The 19,958-nt window shown below is 38.8% G+C and overlaps 2 protein-coding genes across 6 annotated transcripts in view; both read right to left on the bottom strand.

The window, feature by feature from the left end:
- LOC117414030 (histone-lysine N-methyltransferase SETD5-like) overlaps positions 1-5,843 on the bottom strand; it is a 50,559-nt gene extending 44,716 nt beyond the window's left edge. For 2 of the 4 annotated variants that reach the window (XM_058999449.1, XM_058999448.1), the window contains exon 1: positions 5,324-5,843. The gene's annotated coding sequence lies outside the window, so the exon portion shown is untranslated. The remainder of the gene's footprint in view (positions 1-5,323) is intronic. The other 2 variants (XM_034023635.3, XM_058999446.1) reach the window with 1 other exon arrangement.
- A 6,159-nt stretch (positions 5,844-12,002) lies between these two features.
- On the bottom strand, positions 12,003-19,858 carry LOC117413717 (probable peptidyl-tRNA hydrolase 2). Of its 2 annotated transcripts, none has more exons than XM_034022998.3 (7): positions 19,631-19,858; positions 17,933-18,049; positions 17,097-17,168; positions 16,198-16,269; positions 15,490-15,587; positions 14,682-14,796; positions 12,003-13,286 (listed from the first exon to the last, which is right to left on the bottom strand). In XM_034022998.3, exons 2-7 carry the CDS (start codon positions 18,038-18,040, stop codon positions 13,200-13,202), a joined length of 552 nt encoding a protein of 183 aa, XP_033878889.1. In that variant the 5' UTR covers positions 18,041-18,049; positions 19,631-19,858; the 3' UTR covers positions 12,003-13,199. The 2 variants fall into 2 exon arrangements, with proteins under 2 accessions (XP_033878889.1, XP_033878888.1); XM_034022997.3 differs by having other exon boundaries at positions 16,198-16,272; positions 19,631-19,853.
- Between the last annotated feature and the right edge of the window lie 100 nt (positions 19,859-19,958).

The raw sequence follows: 19,958 nt of genomic DNA, 5'->3' as shown, positions 1-19,958 counted from the left end.
CTGACACATGACTGCGCGTCTGTGCTTTTTCAACTAAACAAATGATCCAAGTGTCAGCTTTCTATATACTCACATAAGCTGTGTCATCCCAGATGTTTTAATCAGGAAAAAGGTAGCCATTTTAAATACAGAAAAACAGTTATAGGCAGGAAAAAAAAAAAAAAGGTTTAACGTCAGATTATAGGCAAACCCAATACAAATGTTGTGTTCACCATGTAGAGTGTGCCAGACAGGTTGATATGATCAGTGAAAACACTGGTACCAGAGACATTTTCAGTTTTTTATAAGTAGAAGAGGAAGTTTGGGAACGCATCATTGTAGACCCAGCCTGGAGTTTATTTAATTACTATGCAGCTAACAGGCCAAATTATGCAGACTGAGCTACGGAAGTCATAAGCAGCAACAACAGAAAACTGCGCACACACGCACACACACACACACACACATTATGATGTGGAAAAGCTGCATTCCCACTACACATACTGTTTTCACAGATTTTTTGTTTGAATGTATGTTTGTTTCTGTGAAAGCTTGCAAGGCTTTCACCCTTGGGCATTATCACATCAAGTCAACAAACAGTTAAATCATAGCAATACCATATAGTTAATAACCAGTTTTTCTTCACAATATGACATGCAATACACCAACCAGACGTGAAACAGCAGAGAGAGCTGGTCAAAGTCAAGGACTTTCAGTACACATGATGCAGGCTGCAAATAAACACTTGCATAATGGAATCTGCAGCATCCAATATCCATGTACATTTTATAAGAAAGGAACTTCATTTGTGCAACATACTGTCCTGACCACGTCCAAACCCTTAATTGCGATGTTGCATGCACCAAATAAATAGTGGTGTACTACCGAGAATCTTGCATTCTGCTAAAAGAACTGGAGGTAAAACTGAAAAGATAGCACTCCAAGGCGATCTAATAGCAGTACCATAAAGACATTGCGATCCAGGCCTACTCTTAAGGCCTTAAAGCCTACAGCTAGTTTTCTGTATTCTCATTTCCAGAGAGTTCTCTTAGGGTTTAAAACAACTGCTGCTCCAAATACCTGCCGTTCAAATGTAACCAATGCACACACACCTATTGTAGGGTCATCATAAGCGTGGACTACATTATTCTGTATGTTAAAAGTGTTTAAAAGAAAAAGAAAGACACTATCACACTATACCCTCCCCCCCCCCCCCAAAAAAAAAGACCAATAAAAACTTAAATGATCCCTCAATTACCAACCGAACAGAAAGAATATATACAAAATATAAACTAAAAATGACAAGGCCATCAGATTTCTGAAAAAACTGTTGGCATCAGGGAGGACAACCTTAAAACTGTGATACATTCAGATAACATGTTTTTTTACATCCAGGCTTTGTAAACATGCAAACAATTTAACTGAATGTAGCATTGATATTTTAAGTTATCTAAAGCCTTTTCACACACAAATGCCGCTACGGAGCTGTCTCCGAGACGTTTAAAAAGTTATTTAAAATACCCATTCACACAGCACGAAATGACGCAATCTATGTCGGTATAATACCATCATAACACTTTTCAAAGGGATCATGCGGGTATAATTTTCAAACCCGTAGCTCGTTTTCATGGCAACGGCGATTCTCCCATAAATTACAGCATCATACACCGCACTTCTAATTTGTGCAGTCACCTCCTCTTCAGCACATAAAGTTAACAATTCCTTAACTTATTCCAGACTCAAATTAGCCTACTACCTGAAAGCGTGTAACACCAAACGACAAAAATACCCAACACGTCCAGTATAGTCACGTGGGATGTTGACTTTCAATCCACGGCCACTATAGCGCGCCAGTTCAGGCATAGCCTGTCACACAGGAGTTTAAATGGTTCCGAAACGGCATAAAATATGACTGCTCTGTGACGGTACAGGCAATTCACACAGACCAAAATGCTGCATCAGTCCCGGTTCGGAGCAGTCGTAACTTGTCTGTGTGAAAGGAGTATAAGATGGCTAATTCTGGTCCTGAGGAGTTTTCAAAAGCTGCTTATTAATGACTACATTTTGCAAGCCTTTTTGTTTTTATAGTTCTGTTTAGTATGGGATTTTTCCCCCCCCCCCATTTCAAATTGCTTAGTAAAATATTAGCATAGCTGCTGTATTGTCTGTTCAATACTAAAATATCCTACTTCTCAGTGGAATATAGTTCCTAAGTGTCAGTTAATCTCCACTTTAAGATCATGCTGTCTGGTTAGTTTGGTAGTTAGTTTTCCTCAATATGGAGAATATTGTAGATATACAGTATAATACACCATTCAGATGCATAGGTTTGGTATATGCACAAAAGACACAATCAATTTAGGTTTTCATTTAGAATGACCATTTGGCATCAAACCTGCAAGTGATTTATACTTTGATAGATGTGAACAAACACAGATACACTCTTAATCTTAAATTAAAGAGAATGGGCAGCAGAAAGAAATGTGTATGTGCTGTGCAAGGGCAGCCATTTACAGCAGAAAGCAGAATGTGTCGTAATTAAAATCATTAAGTATTTGCTGCCAAGGAATATGCCTGGGTGTTTCTCTTTCACTACGAACATTACACAGCATTTTAAAATCATTTGACAAAGAAGTGAATGGAAAGGTTGATTCGAGTCTGGATGACTGGGGCGCAAGCCTCGCCAATGCTTTTACTCAGAGCTCAACTGTACTGAAATTGTATCATGAAAAAAGCACAGATTCAATCTATTCAATTCTTCTACTCTCGTCCTCGCTCTCTTTTAAATGACAGATGAATCCACACAGGGGACCAAGAGTCATAAATGCTTCAGCTCAGATTAGCAGGTCAATCTCCAATTTCAAGCCCTGTAGTTTGGTATTTGCATCTATAAAAGAAAGGTATTATTGTGCTTACAACCATGCATTCCAACAGAAGCCCAAGTGAGGGTGCTCATCAAAAATATTTGTTGCTAGTTTTACTGTGAAGATAGATAATTCTATAATCTAGGAGAGCCATGCCACTTTGTAATGACCAAAATATAATGTATTTTAAACATTCTCGTATAGTTATACTATTAACAATTGGTTATTCAATAAGTAAATTGGTCGATAGCTAATGCCTTCAATACTAAATGATGATCTATGGGCATTGGTACTCAATTCCGGCCCTCGAGATCCATTCCGGTCCTGCTATGGGAACACTCCAGACGGTTGATTAGAGAATTAGAGTAAAATACAACTTAGGCCTTCCCCTGACCTGCCTGGTCACATAACCTTAGGCCTACTGATGCAGTCATTTTCCAGTACAGCAGTGTAAATGGAAGTCTTTATTTCACATTATAATACCTATAAAATGACCTGCAAAAGGTAAGACTTTGATTAGTTCAAATGTTGTACTACATACTGGATCCTTTGAGGACTATGGAGCCTAAATCTAATGAAAACAACACCACTTTTAAAAAAATGGACTGATTAATAGGTTGTACATACTGAAAGAAAAAAAAGTGTCTTCTTTCCTTTCCTGTTAATGGAGGAGGTGTTTAGCACATGACCAACACACCATGTCTGCAGCTAGTGAGATTTCCCAGGGCAGTTAAATAACAAATCTCAGCTTCCTCATTATCTACGATTCCCCACACCTACTCATCTTCATGGAACTCAAACATAGTGATGTAAATCACACCAAAGAAAACATGTAGTTTTAACAACTTAATGGGAAAATTGAAAATAAAGACAGACACAGTAAAAGACTGACTGTTGCCATTAGTCCTAATAATAACAATAATAATGTGCTTGAACACTGTGGAATGTGTCTGTTTTTGTCTCCAGGCAGCTAAATAAAAATGTGTTCTGAGACACCTTTGTCATTGATTAATCATTCGAACCAGCACTGCTTCAAAATTGTAAATATAGAGCTTCATTATTGCTATTACAGCTGCTCATTTTCTAGGATATATTTATTTGGGGAAACTTGAACTTGGTCATAAGGTCAAAACCCACTTCCAAAGCCTACAAATTTAGGGTGTTTTTATATAAACAGCTGTCAGCTAGAAAAGGGTGCCCATGTTAGGACAAGCTAAATCCCCAAATATAGAATGACAATGGTTTTATTAAATAAAACCAAGGTATAAAGCAAGCTCCCATTACTGGTTAAAACAACATATTCTGTATTCAATCCTAAAACGTTTGTTCTGCACTGCTATGGTAGAATCGTGTGTAATATTCTTTTTCCTGTTGCAGCCAGTATAAAATGTGATCTCCACAGTCTAGTTTTCTGGAAATACATGTCTGGCTCCTGTTGGCTCTGCAGTGCTGCCACAGGCCCGACCTCCCTCTCTTCATTTCATCTCACTTGTTGTTGAAATAAAAAATGGAGGCTAAAAGGAAACAGCTCTTCACAAATAGCAACCATCTATCCACGTTACTCTAAAACGAAAATCAATGGGGACAGTGCTCTATTTTAAGCACAGTACAGTTCAAATACAGTTTAATTAAAAAATAAAACCACATTGGATATTTAAAACACTTAGGGTATACAAAAAAAACTATTGTTTATTAATAAGGAGGGCTTGTAGTTTTAATACCCAGGTTAACCTGGGAATAGCGTAAAGAAAAACACAAATTAAAAAAAAAAAAAAAAAAAAGTGACGTTATCTTGGAATAAAGCGTTCGAGTTCATTGGGATTGTTTTCCACCCAAGGCGAAATGCCACACAGCAATGTGGGTAACGAAATAAATGTGTCCAAGAAAGTTAAGGTTACTCATAATTAACACTAGCATTTTCAATGCGTTTGCTGTGCACAGTTCAGTAATCAGTATGGCCTTTTTAAACGGTTTCCACAGTAGATTACTTACATGACAACACTACAACCCACTCTAAACATGCTGTTATTGCCAACTATAATAATTAGTGTTGTTTGATTGTTTAAAATGTATTGCAAACTTGGAACCCTATGTAGTAGGTCCCAGTAAAGAAACAACCATAGCCAACCTAAAAATCAGCTGTGAATCTTTGCAATAAACGTGTTAAGCCTTTCAAACAGATTAAATGCACTGCATTATGAAACGAGAGCTATTTATCAGTTAAAAGTAGAATAATAGGGCGCATTGTTTACATTATCAATAAGCACAGCATAACATAAAGCCCTGTGAAAAACTTTAAATTCTCACTTCAGTGTACAAATACAAAATTGAGCAAGCCAATAAGTAACCCATATAGCACCTATTTATTTTGTTTATGGGTAACTGTTTTGAAAAAAATACGCGCTAACGTAGCATACACCCCAAGACACAAAAACCTTAAAAATGCTTCTAAAAACCTTATCGTAATAACATACACTCACCTTTTCAGGCCTCTCCACCCCAGTTCAAACTTTATATCCACTTGTTTTTCTTTCCTAAGTTTAAAAACAATCCAACATCCAGAGAAGACCGTAGAAAAGGGCCCTTGCCAGAGCCACGGTATTTCCTAAAAACCGTACCCAGGAAAGTGCGCTCCTTGGTCCGGTGTGGCGATTCCCTTCTCAATGTCCCATGTGCGGGGGGGGGAGTTGTATTCACAGTCCTATATCTGGCCCAGCGATCCCTTAGCCTCTCTAATTTTGAGCCTAGTGTTTAAATCCGTTTATAATGTTGTTTACATGCTTTATAACCGGTGTTTATAAGGGGAGATGTACTACTCTATGTGAAGTTACACAGGCTCTGATTCTCTCTGAGCTCCTCCAAGATTCGCAGTGCCGCCCATCCCCCTCCTAACCGGCACCAACCGCGGGATCCAACATTACTGACACACACCAACACACGGGGATTCCCGGGCACCGCGGCAGGGGCTCACCCGTGGGAGGCTTACCCATAAACCCGCCTTCTCATATATCATTCGACACATAGGTGTCATTCAATATCTGAAACTCAAACGCCGAAAACTGATTGGAGGATCAGGCCGTCTCTCCCCCACCCCAAGGGTGAGGAGACTGTCTTGAACCAGGGGTTGACAATTCAGCAGCTTGCTTCACTCAGAGAGAGGAGAGGCAGATAAGTAAACGTAGTTGGGATTGAAACGGAATTGATATGGAGAATCAGGAGGGGAAAATGCGTTCATTAAAATATACATATGTATATATACATTGTATTCGCGAAGGTGAACTTATTTTTTATTTCTGGAGCTTCTAAGAGAACGTGATTTCTTAAAACGTGTGTGTGTGTGTGTGTGTGTATATATATATATATATATAGCCTACGCACCTTCCAGCAAAAGACGCTACGTTGCCAAAGTGACACATCTTATACAACACCCCTCGCCACGGGTTCTCCTGGGCTTCCAAGCAGGGGCTACACCAGTAGGAATAGGGTTAGCTCCGCCTGTCCATAGATCTGATTGGAAGAGAGGGTGTCGATTAAGCAAGGCTGATAAAGGGATTGGTGGACAGTGTTGTCTGGCCTTCAGGGCAGTCTCCCGCTGGAGAGAGAACTTCCCCGGTTTTACGAAATTATCTCTCACTCAAAGAAATGAAAGCCGAGCGAAGGACGTGACATGTGTATGTGTGTGTATAGCGTTACAAAGCTGGATAAAAAATGAGCAACGACGAGAACACGATTTAGATGGTTTATATGTATCATAATGTACATTTGGTGGTTTCATTTTTGTGTTTTTTGAGGGTTTTTTTTCTCTCGGTTTGGTTGTTGAAGATACGCGAGAGGTTTTTTTTTCTTCTATGTACAATTTTGTTTTGTGCGCAAGATGGCGTCCGGGAAAGCCAAGCCTTGTTGTAGTCGACGGGGTTCTAAAGAGGTGGGCGGCAGGGGCTGGCTGAAAGCAAAGAGAAAGGCGAACTGAATGGCTATTGGACGAAATTCCACCCCGTCATAACTGGAACACGCAGACGGTGATTGACTGTTAATGTAACGTCGGTGTTGTGGGGCTCGCGCTTTCTGGAGATTTTGTCGGCAGCATAAAAATAGCAGGATAATATTTATGTATTTTATTAACGGATAAGTTATGTTCTAGCGCCAGCGAAGTGTAAGCAAAATGGTTTCCTTCGGTGTTTTCTAGCGCTACTTAACATTTAAGATACATTTACTAAATAAATAGCAGCACCGTGATTTAATGTAAATAAAAGCGGATGGTAAATAGGCGACGAGTTGAAATGTATGTTTTTGAAACAGAGGTGGGAGTTTGTTTAAATTATTAATTATTCCTCGAGGTTTAAACAAAACTTGCGTTTGGCAATTAAAATGCGCGTAGTTGGAACACGTAATAACAACATTTTGGAATACCTTGCACTGAAAAAAATGGCCCTGTTATTGACAGGATTTTTGCACACCAGAGCCCAGTGCCGTCGTATAGTGGTGGTTACCCAATCATTGTGTTCCATTGACGCTTGGGGGGATCGAACTACAACGAATGCCCATCCCAGTTATATTTTGAGCAGAGTGACTCATTCCACATGTGACAAACTATAAGTGTTGGAAAATGTGTGTTTTTTATTATTTTTCACCGCAAAACAGAAATGTTCGAATAAATACATATCTATTACTGAGGCCAGATAATTTATGGTCTTTGGTGTGTTTGTCTCTCTCTCTTATGTTTGTACACATACTGTATGTTAAATTCAGGCTGTCATGCAGATGTATACATCAGGTATTTATGAGTAACGGTATTGTATTTGTTATTGTTAGTACTGGCTGCCATGGGAAATAAAGGTTTGTATGTGTGTGTAGAATCGTTGCCTCGGGCTGTTTTGATATTTATCAGAATTGTTGACGACTGATGGAGGGTATCTTGTGTTTTCGATAGCTTTATACATTATAGCTACATACGATTAGACCTGTACGGGAGTGCTTATATTGACAAATTAAAAAAATGGATTGTGGTGGATATTTTAAAGTTGGATAAAATGTCTAATTTAAAAACAAGCTTACGCTAACTAGCAACACATTTGGGATAGTGTTGCTTTTGTGGTGCACTATTTACATGAGGATTGCGTGTAAACGAGAGAAGAGCTACATCAGAAACACAATTTATATTTAATACTTTTAAACAGGACTGATACTTGTAACTGAAATACATTTAATGCAGTCTTGGTCACAAGCATTCATGCATTATTCATAGTTTACAAAATAATGACATTTAAAAATGTCTCCTGAAATAACACCATCTTCGAAACAAGCTGCGTGAATGAAAGGTTCTGATTTGCTGAATGATTACAGACATTTGTCTTTATGTTTCCCTAACATTTTACAGAATGCTGCACCTATATCTGGATATTTCTCGACCGTCTTGCTTTCAAAGAAATATGTTTACTTATTAAAAATAGTGTGTGTGTGTGTATATATATATATATATATATATATATATATATATATATATATATATATATATATACATACACACACACTGATAACATAATTTAGAGATACATTGATGTAATGGGGGGTGATGGTATAGCGTTTACCAAACTCAGAGGGGCTGATACAGATCAGAAATTGCTTGGCGCACCTCTTGGGTGTTTGTTTAGGAAAAGCTGCCATGCAATAAATTCCGGTTAGGTACGTCAGGACATGCGGCGTGGCAGGCAGACAGGCACGCATGCGAAACAGCACGTACTACTGCGCCACCCCTATATATTTTAATATGTATTGACCACATTGGCAACTTTATCCAAAATCAAAAACCGACGAATGCACATTTTAGAAAGTAGCAGTGGAAAAACACACGGTCATTTTGGTTACAAAAAATGGCATTTGGTTGGTAATACTCGATAGGTTTTTGATTTCCTATATATATATATATATATATATATATATATATATATATATATATATATATATATATATATAATGGATCTTTTGCCTAACTGCATTCAAGCGCAAGTTTTCGTTGTATCCCAAATAAGCCTTTGTCAAAGTGCTGTGTGTGGTAAGCAATAAAAGCCACCTTTAATGTGCATCATTTACTGTAAAATCCAGTATGCCACCGGCAATGACTTCCTGAGAGCCATTATGTTAAAGGTTATGTGTGTGTGAACACATTGCATAGGCAAACGACGGTAATATAATCGGAGGTCTGTTAAAAAAAAAAAACTTTGGAAATAAACAATTCTGGTGCACTGTAATACTGCACCGAGGACGGATGGAGGCAGAGGTTAATATATTATATTAGTCTGTAGTATAGAAAATTACAATTTCCTCTTTTTTAACATCCTTTGTTCGTGTCCTTCCTGTGTGCTCTTCTCCGCTCATGCTTCCTCCTGGCTGCGCTACCACCTAATCACACGCTGAGAATTCCTCCACATTGCAGTGTCGCAGCAGCAAGAAATCTGAGCATATCTCCAGCACATGCAACCAGATTCAGCTTACATTTTTGTTAAAATGTGTATTCATTGGGCTGCTTCACACGATTACATCGACAGAAAAACGATTTCAAGGTTTATGCATAAACCAAGCTTATTTAGAAAACTGCCAACTCCATTTCCACTATCTACCATACAGAATATAACCTCCCCCCTATAATAACCACATTTATACTACTATTAACTGTGAGACGCTTTTGTCTTCTCTTTGTAACATAAACCTATGCACGGTGATCTCTCTCGTCCCTACCCATCTTCCTCAGTAAGAATGTTCCAGAAGCGTACTGCGTGCGTTGAAAGGATGACCTTTGTCCCAGACTGGAACACATGAGTAATCTCTTCCCTGATCGACCTTTTCTGCGTCTCCCAGCAACTAAACGAAAGCGAGGCTAGTCTCAATACCTCCATTGTTCCGTTTTGAACTGGCTGCATACCGAAAGTTAAATCACAAAGGCTCTGCGGCAATCACAGGAAAGGGGTTGCTTAAATTGTTTCTCCCAGGGAACGACTACACTGTGTTATCTTTTCAGAGTATAATAATCACATTTTTATGGCAGATGGAGTGTAATGTATATGTAAACCTTCCCATTCTATTAGACGAATTACAGCAATGCAACATCACTATAGGTGTTTCGTATTCAGTCACAAGCAAGTCAAGTTTTATCAAGCTAAACCGTTTCTAAACACACGATGAGGGCTAGTCCAATACACTATAAAATGTATCACTTTGATGGGGATTCATTAATTAATCAATCCAATAAATACAATTTTATTTGAAATGCACATATCCCATACTATAACCGTGGGCAGTAACGCACTTGTGTCAAGCGGTTTATATGCATTTTTGAAATGTTTGAGGTATTGCATAACTTCAGTATTTACCAGTCTGGCGCCAAGGGCAGGCATATCCGCCATCTGGTTTTATGGCCCTTCAGTGTGTTTTCAAGCACCGTCATCCTTTACCCGTTATGGAAATATGGGCACAGCAATTCGGCTCAAGTAGGACCTACATTGTAAAGGGGGCTTGTGGTCTGTTGTTAAAATGGAATTGATTGTCCTTCTAAAAACTCCTACAATATCTTCAGGAGCAGAGAGAAGCGCCAGCGCCCCGCCCCCTTTTAGCTATATTGACTTACTGGTCTGCTATTAAAAACCCGAAAATAAAACAGTATTTTCATATCAAGAGAATATTATAGCCACAAAAGCATTTTATAAATATCCTCTTCTTGACTTTGTTCCAAGCGGGCTCATAATAAACAGGCATCGTTAGGTATTGCAGACAGTAAAAACGACCGCCAGAGAAGGCCACGTTTCACTTTTTTTTTCTTTTTCTTTTTTCTCATGCCTTCGTGTTTGCAGGAACTAGCCTTTACAGGTTAATGTTCCATACATCGAATTACCACACCTACAATAGTTTTAATGTGACCACGTCACTGACTATGAGACAGACCATTTTAAGTGTTTTTTCTAAATTTAGCATATCTTTTACTATTACTCGATCTTGTACTTAATCACAACCTTCTACATCTGTGCATTAATTGAATATTTATTGGCAAATTTGAATACAAAGAATTATAAACTAAAACTGTTTTAGCGCACTCGTGATACCAAGTCTTCGATAATACGTAGATTAAATGACTCTTATAGCTTGTACAACAAACAGCTACGCAATCCTAAAGATAATATTATAGCCATCGTATATGATTGTTTTGTGAGTTTGCAGCCTATTTCATTTTATAAAATATAATACATAAAGATGAGCGGTTTATTATTTGATCATTATTGCATTGCTTGAGTTAATTTATTGCAGACATTTTCCATTCCATGTCAGTCTAATATATCAGGCGAGATTCAGTAATAGTGGGAAAAAATGCGGCTTCACATCAACGTCGCTGAACAGAGCAGTTACAGCACAGTGGCGTCTCCTACCGGCCACTCAGTCATATTCGTTATGGAAAACAACTTGGAACTCTTGCACGTTACGAATATGCTTTACACGTACAGGCCAGGCTTTTATCAATACATATAGATACACCAGTCGAAGCACTGTCGATAGGGGGTGGGGTAATCATAGGCAGCAATACACTGACTACACTGAAGGCAGCAACATTAAGTAAAGACACATGCCGTTGTACTCCTTAACAGAACAAAAATCAATGTAATGCAATTTCATTGACACGTCTATAGTGGTCTCAAGTTCACAGCTAAAATCAGCTGGGTGTTTAAACCTCTTTTCATAGCCAGTCCTTTGAGCCATTATTGTAAGTTTGACAGTGTGTGTTTCAACCTGCTTCACTGTGGAGAAGGGGGAAAAAAATACATCACACAAATCATGTGGTGTTTATAGATTACATTAACTATTTCACTTCTTCTCTATACATGTTGCCCCCTTCTGGTATGAACCAGGAACTGCTTGGCCGCTCTGAAATTCTTCAGTGCCGTTTTGACCAAGAGTGGTGTGAAAATCAGATTGTATCAGCACTCACTAGAATATATATTTTGTATAATATATTGTTAAACAACTAAACAGCATAGCCAACCTTAAATGTGACTTAATGTCAATCTATATGATACAAAGAAATATCAGATGGTTGTATCACATCAACATCATGGTCTACTATATATTATAAACTGCATATTGTACAGGACAGATATACATTGATGTAAAAATAAATAAATAAATAACAACCTGAATTTATTTAATCTCAAAAACACGACAAACAGAACCCCCTCAAAAATGAATATACAGACTTGAATCCAGTATTTCCGAGTCAAGACTTTCTTCAAACCAAAAATGTTCACCAACACTTTAAAAGTAGAAAAGGAAACCATTGAAGTTATTATAGGGCTTGGAGTTTGCAACATTTATTGATGGGGTGAAATTATTATTTATTTTATTAAATGCAGTCTATATTTCTTTTCACAGAGCTGAATTTCTCAAATCCCTTAATATTAATTGTAGATGTTTAATCATGTTTTACACTTTGGTTACAAACATAAAATATCAAATACGACTGTGATAAAGCATGAATGGTGTCTGTAGATGGCACTGCAAGGAGAAAAGCACAGCAAAGAAACACGATTCTACTTAAACAGGTAGTGTCACTTTCCTGTCGATGCTCTCGGAGCATTTATGTATAGCTATTGGTCACTATTTGAAGCACTTAAACAAAGAACCATATATAGCCACATTAAGTAGCTCTTCAAAACTGTAGGGCCTTGAAACAGCTTTCAACCCATACACTATGGGACTAGTATTTATCCTTCTGTAGGCGCAGTAGTAGTTTGTATCCTGTAGATGGTGTTTGGAAACAAGGGACTCTTTTAGAACCAAGGTGTCTGCTATTTGTAATATTTTTTGGGGGTGGATGAAAAATGGCAAGTAGTTATTTTGTTTTTTATTTCCCCCCCACAGGATTTAACTTACTAAGCACAATATCTTTAGACTTGAATTAAGGATAATATATTGGTTAATAATTATAATACCAATAATATACTAAAACGTAACTGTTTATTCTACAGCAGTCACAGTATTTTTTTGGGGGGGGCACTGTGGGATTGAGAGGTCGGGGGTGATGTCATGGGTCAGTTCTTTGTCATTTAATGAAACTATTACTCCTTGCTCAGGATCTCTCCTGCTGCCACGTTTTTTAATATCATGAAACAGGACATCCCGGTTTAAACCAGGTTCTGTGAGACTGAGCAGCACCTCCCATGGCCTCCAGACAGTGACTCGGAAAGATAAAGAGAGAAAAATAAATGGCTGTAGTTAACACTCCGCATGCCCAGCCGCTCCTGCTGAAACTCATTACCGCCCCCTGCTGTTCGTTTCTGCCGATGCAGTTTGCCTCTGCAGTGGTCAGAAGTGTTTTCAAAGCAGTTTCAGGCTTCCAGAAACATTGTTGACCATTTCCTCTTCACCAATGATTGCCAAGACTGTGCGGGATCCAGACTCAACCTAACCAAACACACACACAAAAACAAAGAAAGACTAAAAAGGAAGCTAGGCTGGAAAACATGATTTCTGTTCTACGTATTAGTCAAGGGGTCAGTTGTGAATATAGGCAGTTAAAGATTTGGTAGCTGTAGATCAGAGGTATCAAACTCCAGTCCTCGAGGGCCGCAGGGTCTTCTGGTTTTCATTCCAACTTAAGATCTCAATTAACATAACTGATCTAATTATTTGTTGAATTTGACATAGTTAATATTTTTCAAGGTGTTTTACAGTTGATGGTTTTAAAAATGCACTTGATTCAAGGTACACTACCTATGAAACATTGTGAGGCCTGAAGAGAAGTTTTAAATGCATCCAGTTAATCAAATAATTAGACCAATTAAGTAACTGAGAGCTTGGGTAGAACGAAAGCCAGAAGACACTGCGGGCCCTCCAGGAACTGAGTTTGAAACCCCTGCTGTAGATCGCCTGGAAGAGGATTTTCTGGTGTGTGTCAGTTCCCCCTAAATCATCAATTAGGTGTAATATAAGAGTATGGCATTATTCTCAAATACTTTTGCATTGTTTTCAAATCTTTCTTTTAAATGCATTGATGATGGATCCGCAAGACTACTAAATTCTACACTGTAAATAGGGTTTGTTTGGGGGGTCCCGGGGGCCACATACTGCACAATATACTACTACAAGTAGTACTTGTTTTTTCACATTTAAAAAACATCTGAAATTTCAAGGGGAAAAACAAGTTAATTGTTTTTATTTGAAAACAATTCCTGTGTTGTATTTCTAAATAATTTATGAGCATGTTTATCTTTAAAAGTAACTGTACCCAACAAAATAATTTCATAAATTGTACCTGTTTTGCACTGCCAGTAGCTACATAGATATTAAAATGTGCAGTTTTGAAAGAAACACGTGCTATGGCACAAATGCATTTTCATTTTAAAACACGAGATCTGGTAATACTTTAAGTTAAAGGAAGCTCTCGGTTTCTATGCCTTAGTCTTGGATTATCTGGTTGCACTTGCTGGGCTATTTCACCTCGGCTGTGTCAAATAATGTTGCTGGCTGAAACCATGTCAGTCAATAGTGGAAGATGACTGGGTATTAAAAAAAAGACACCAGTGAAGCGATGGGGACAATTTTACTCTCCAGGTTAAATGACCCAGGAAGTGCAAGCCAACCATGGCTTGCAAAAATATTTCTTTTACCTAGAGAAATACCAGATACCATGTTTTGTTAAAACATGTTTCTTTCAAAACTGCACATTTGAGACCGATGTAATGATGGATGTGCATGGTTAGCTACAAACACTTTCAATTCTTGTTTTGCACAGAGAAAAAAACACAATATCACTGGGGCACAAAATGACGACTCTAATGTGTTGAGGTTGATTCGCACCTGAGTCCTCCCCGCATCCTGCACCAGGTAGGTGGGCAGGCTGAGGCTCATGGCCAGGGCCTGCAGCTCCAGCAGGTGAGCCATGTTCGTGCCCTGAACCACAACCTTCTTCGCTCTGCAGGAAACAACAGGCAGAGTGAGGGGACTGCACTCAGCCAGCTCCAAACACTCCTCCACGAGACAGAACAAACCTGGTCAACTGAAATCATGATGGAATGAACCTGGAGGGAAGTATACTGTTATACACCAGGACACGCAATACAACCAATAAGACCAGCAAGAACTGTTCAATAAAGCATCAAGTTAAATAAACCAGCTTTCAAAAACTCATTTCTGTTGTCATAAATAACATTTAAATAATTCCAAAGCCACCAGATCCTTGTGGTGCTGTGCCCAGTTGGCTAAGCTATGACTGAACTGTTACTGTTAATATATAGTGGAACTGTCGAAGAAACAATACAAAAATGCAGCACCCATTCTTTTTATTACAAATGAATTTACTTTTGATGGTAAATCCAATTAAAAACTGTGCAAAAATGTAGCAAACAGAATAGTGTTCAAATGGACAACATCATTTTAAATATTCCTTCAGTGGGTCTTGGTTGATTAATGCCTTGCACTGTTTGTATTGGCATGCAATATGAGCTTGGCTATTCTCTATGCCCAGTTTATGAGGCCACAATTAGATAAGAGAACAGAGATGCAATATTCATGAGTAACGCCTATCTTATTTCACTTCTCATGCAAGAATCCTCTTACTGAGGCAGGCAGCCGGACAGGGAGAGACACAGGATGTAGACACACTTACCCTGCTTGGTCCCACTTCCATGCCATCTCCCTCCAGCTGTTTTTCTCCTGCAGAGCCTGGTACAGCCCTACCGCAGCATGACCCACCTGAGCAGCCACCTGAACAAGAGCACATACCTTAGAGAAGAGCTACATTACAGCTGCTGCTTCTTCAACAAAATCAAACCTGTCTGTACAGCACTGTGATAGGGTAGCACATGGTCAGGTAAAGCAGAAAGCATTCAAAATGCAATACAAAAATCATTCAAGGTAAATGATCACGATCCAACATTTGAGCAGTCAGGTTAAATTTCTCAAATTATTTGCATTAATAATAAACACAAGTTCAAGTTGTGTGTGTAAGCATTCCTATTTGTTGGTAGATAATAAATGTGAATATTTATATCTGAACAGTTGTAAAATATTTCGAAGACTACTGCAAACTGCATCCTCCACACTACCTAAATAATCCATGTTGAAAATGTGACTTTCAATGGCAATCATGTGGTTTCATTGTGTGCCCATCCCATGTTATTTAGTTTCTAATGCACAAATGTAGAGTAAGAGACTATGATTAAGTACAAAGATAAATTAACAATGACATCTTATCAAATTGAATTCATTGTCTAGGTAGTGTGGGTGGGGTACACATGACTAACTTACTGCATTTAACAGACTAAGCCCTGACAGCATCAGTGTATCTTCAGATATTCAATGCGGTGTTGCTCACCTTCCCGACTCCCATGGACAGCTCCATGTTGACGACAAACACCATCTTAAACCAGAGATCTTCATCCCCTTCCTCCTGTGCAAGAGCAGCACGAGTCACACTCAGCACCCCGGAGCATTTCACCAAGGCAATGACTTGCAATATTTACAGGGAATCTCAGTGGGAACATGTACTCCAAAAGCTGCTGCAGCATAAACATGCAAGCCAGCAAAATGTAGGGATGTGAAAGGTGCAGTATCGCACGATCACACCAGGGGGTTGGATTACTGCATCCTATACTTCAGCTTCACGGGGGATCAATACCAGATGGAAACTCTGTTTTAGAAGCATCTCTATAATGGTAACATGTTAAAAGATTTATAAAGCATTTTAACATGGGCTTCTATAAGCTGATAACCCATTTCCTTATTAGCACAATCCACACGATCAGTGGTCCCTTATTTATTGTGAAGATCTGTGTTACTACAGCAACATCAATAACCTTATGAATCTAACCTGGTTTCCTTATTTACATACATTAATGCGATTGTCCTTGGGGATCTCATAGTTCAGCATACGGGTCGATGCGATCAGCCTATACCTCACCAGGACAAGCCACAGCTGCAGCATATTACAGCATTTCACAGCTCTGGCGAATCCCCTTGATTTGCATCTACCACCTATTTTTAGGGGTAATCCCAGGATAACCATGAAGTAGCAGTTGATGCATTCCACTGTGATTCCCCAGCAAGTGCTGATCAAACTGATCCCATTGAATACAAGAGTAAAGCTCAGATGGGGTCTAATACAACAAAAAGGGGCATATGGTTATGTTGGTTCTTAACCCTTACAAAGACTACATGATGCACTTGTTTTAATGATCCCAACCAGGACAGCGCACAATGTGAAACGGGTCCTACCTCATTCTCCAGCTTGTTGAAGTAATACATAGCCGCCTCTTCAGCCGACACATTCCTTGTGCGCAGAAGAGCCTGCAACATGAAATCAGAGGTCAGAATCGGGAGCTCACAAATACACAGACACCTGTCCTCAAAGAAAAATCCATGTAAACGCATCAAAATGACAAAGTACAAGGCGAGAGTGCTTAACTTAACATTGCAGACCTCTATACAGGTCTACAGAAGATACTCCACTCAGAACTGCAGAAAACGATTGAAGCATTGGAAAGATAACACCTTCAAAAAAGCAAACTAATCTACTGTATGTCCATATATAGTCATTCCCACTATTTTCTTTTCACTAGAAGAAAGGATGTTTTTGTTTTTTTTTGTCATTTGGTTCAATTTTTGTAATCAAAAGGGGTACATTACAAATAACTGGATCAAACAAGCAAAGAAAACGAATGCAGAAAATAAAGGGGTAGCAGGCAAGGTTAGGGTCAATTCCTTTGTAAAATCAATTCCCAACTCTAATTCCTTCAAAATACTTGCTTTGAACAAATTGGAGGGGGAATTGGCATTGATTTTACAAAGGAACTGATGCTCAATCCTGGTACCAATTTTATTTTACTTCATGTTTAATATGCTAATATGGTAGAAATTATATTATTATCCAGCTAGTTCAAAATGAAAGAACATTTGAACGTCAACCCCCCAATGTCCGTCCCAGAACTAGTATGGGTCTAACCCTCCTGGATGGTTTCAGCCCTTGGTATACATTTCTATATAGTTCTGGCTTTGCAGCAATAGGATCCAGGTTGAGAGGCTTCATATCCCAACAGTAAGATGGCAGTCACCTGCTTGGCTGCTTCCTCTGGGATGTCGAGCTCCCGAAGCTGCTGCATGAAGACGGGGTTCACCTCCTGGGACCCCGACTCGGGGGCAGCCTGCTCAGATTGCTCCATGATCCTTCACTAGAAGCACACAACAACAAAAACAGCAACACACTTTCAGCACCTCGCTGAGCCAGTCTGCCACTGTTCAAGCAGGCATGTTTATAGGCAAAAGTGGCTTTACCTAGTTAAGGGACCTCTTCTTAAATCCTCTCTATATACTGTGCATGTGAACTAGTCTCCGTGTACAGGAATGGTTACTGTGATCTGTTATTCAATACCAATTCTGTTGCATTTGTTCTTTGCAAATATAAAGCTAATACATACAAACAATAAAATACAGTTGAATAAAGTTGTTACTGGATGGAATGGATTTTAATATCAGTAAACAAGCCACTGACTGGGCTATTGCAGTTGCAGTTTTTCATATTTTACTTTGTAGCGCCCTCTGGTGGTCCTGTCAATGAATTGCCCTTAACAACTTCGATTGACCAACCTGTGCACATGGGTTACCCCATCGATAACAAATGTAAACAAACACATACATTCACACTCACTCACTTCCTGGTTTTGCCATTACTTATTACGATGCACTGTGGGAGACTGCTTTGTAAGAAGGGCGACGGTACCACTATCAAATTGTGTCAGATCTGATGTCTTACCCATCATGACAGACTGGCATAACAGAGAGATGCAGATATGACATATTACAGAACGTGTGTCACGGCCATTTAAATATCAGTGTGCAGGTGTGCAATTTTGCTTCCGTTCAACTCCTGTAACTATTCTTTTTAACATTGCGGTTTGGGAAAACTGTCTGGCTATTCATAGCAAAATAAGGTCAAATGCTATATTGAAATTGCAGGCTATCACGATAAAAAAAAAAAAAAAACTCTTACGCCAGCAGGAGTCGCAGTAGAGCAAATAAAATTATGTCGCTTGACGCGTAATCACAATAATCGCTTGACTGACTGTCTCTGTTGCTATGATGTAACAATTTTACAAACAAATACTAGTATTACCACCTGGCTACAGACCATTTGTTATAAACCTGTTTTTTTCTATTCCTGTAGACCTAACAAGAACACTAGAACAGCGTTATTCGACCTTTTTGTATAAAATGCGAACTAAATAATGTCACTAGGAACACTGCTGGAATAGAAGATGGAAGGAATTTAGAAATGGCCTTCACGTAAACGTGGATTTTTTTAATTTTTTTATTACTGTTTCATGTACCACATGTAAAAGAGCGATTTTGCAATGCATGCCTTACGAAACGAGTAGAATTTATAAATGTACAACATAATTTGTGGAAAATAACATAGTGGAGTATTTCGTTTCAATTTTCACTAACACTAGTATTCTGTCAAAAACGTAACGTCATTTACAATATATTTCATGTTTCTTGGTTTATATTTGATTGTATACAATAATGTGGTGACTGAGATCCATCCGAGGCACAAGTATCAATTACTCGGGTTAAATGGAACTGTCATCAGATTTGAATAATCTCCATTACTGGTAATCTGTGAAACGTGAGCTGCACAGGAACAAGGACGTGGATTAGATACAAAAACAGCCTTCCTATACAAACGTTACGTCCAGGCCATTTATTTAATGTAGCCTAGTAGGAATTTTAAAAAGAAACCACTCCTTACAAACCTGTGTGGTCCCTCTCCTCTCCGATAATGCAAAATCCTTCCACGAAGCAAGGCTGCAGATCCAGAAAGATTGTCAGTATTGCAAAACGATCCCGAAAAGGCAATAGAATTGATAATCATAGACATTTATTCGTCATTTTTTTCTCTCTCTCTCTCTCTCCTTCCCGTTGGTTAGCACAGGCAGATAATCGATAGTTCGCCAAACAGGATGGACTCGCGTGGGTCGTGATATGCGGTTTCTCAGGCGTCCGTGTCCGACGGTAACTCTGTCCGGGTAGAAAAACAGATTTAGCAAGAAAATCCTGCAAGCTGAATGCAGTTTGTGTAAG

The sequence above is a fragment of the Acipenser ruthenus genome, chromosome 25 (assembly GCF_902713425.1).
Source record: "Acipenser ruthenus chromosome 25, fAciRut3.2 maternal haplotype, whole genome shotgun sequence".
Taxonomy (NCBI): Eukaryota; Metazoa; Chordata; class Actinopteri; order Acipenseriformes; family Acipenseridae; genus Acipenser; species Acipenser ruthenus.
The sequence above is the reverse complement of the archived record's forward strand: the minus strand, read 5'-3'. Positions and strand labels throughout refer to the sequence as shown.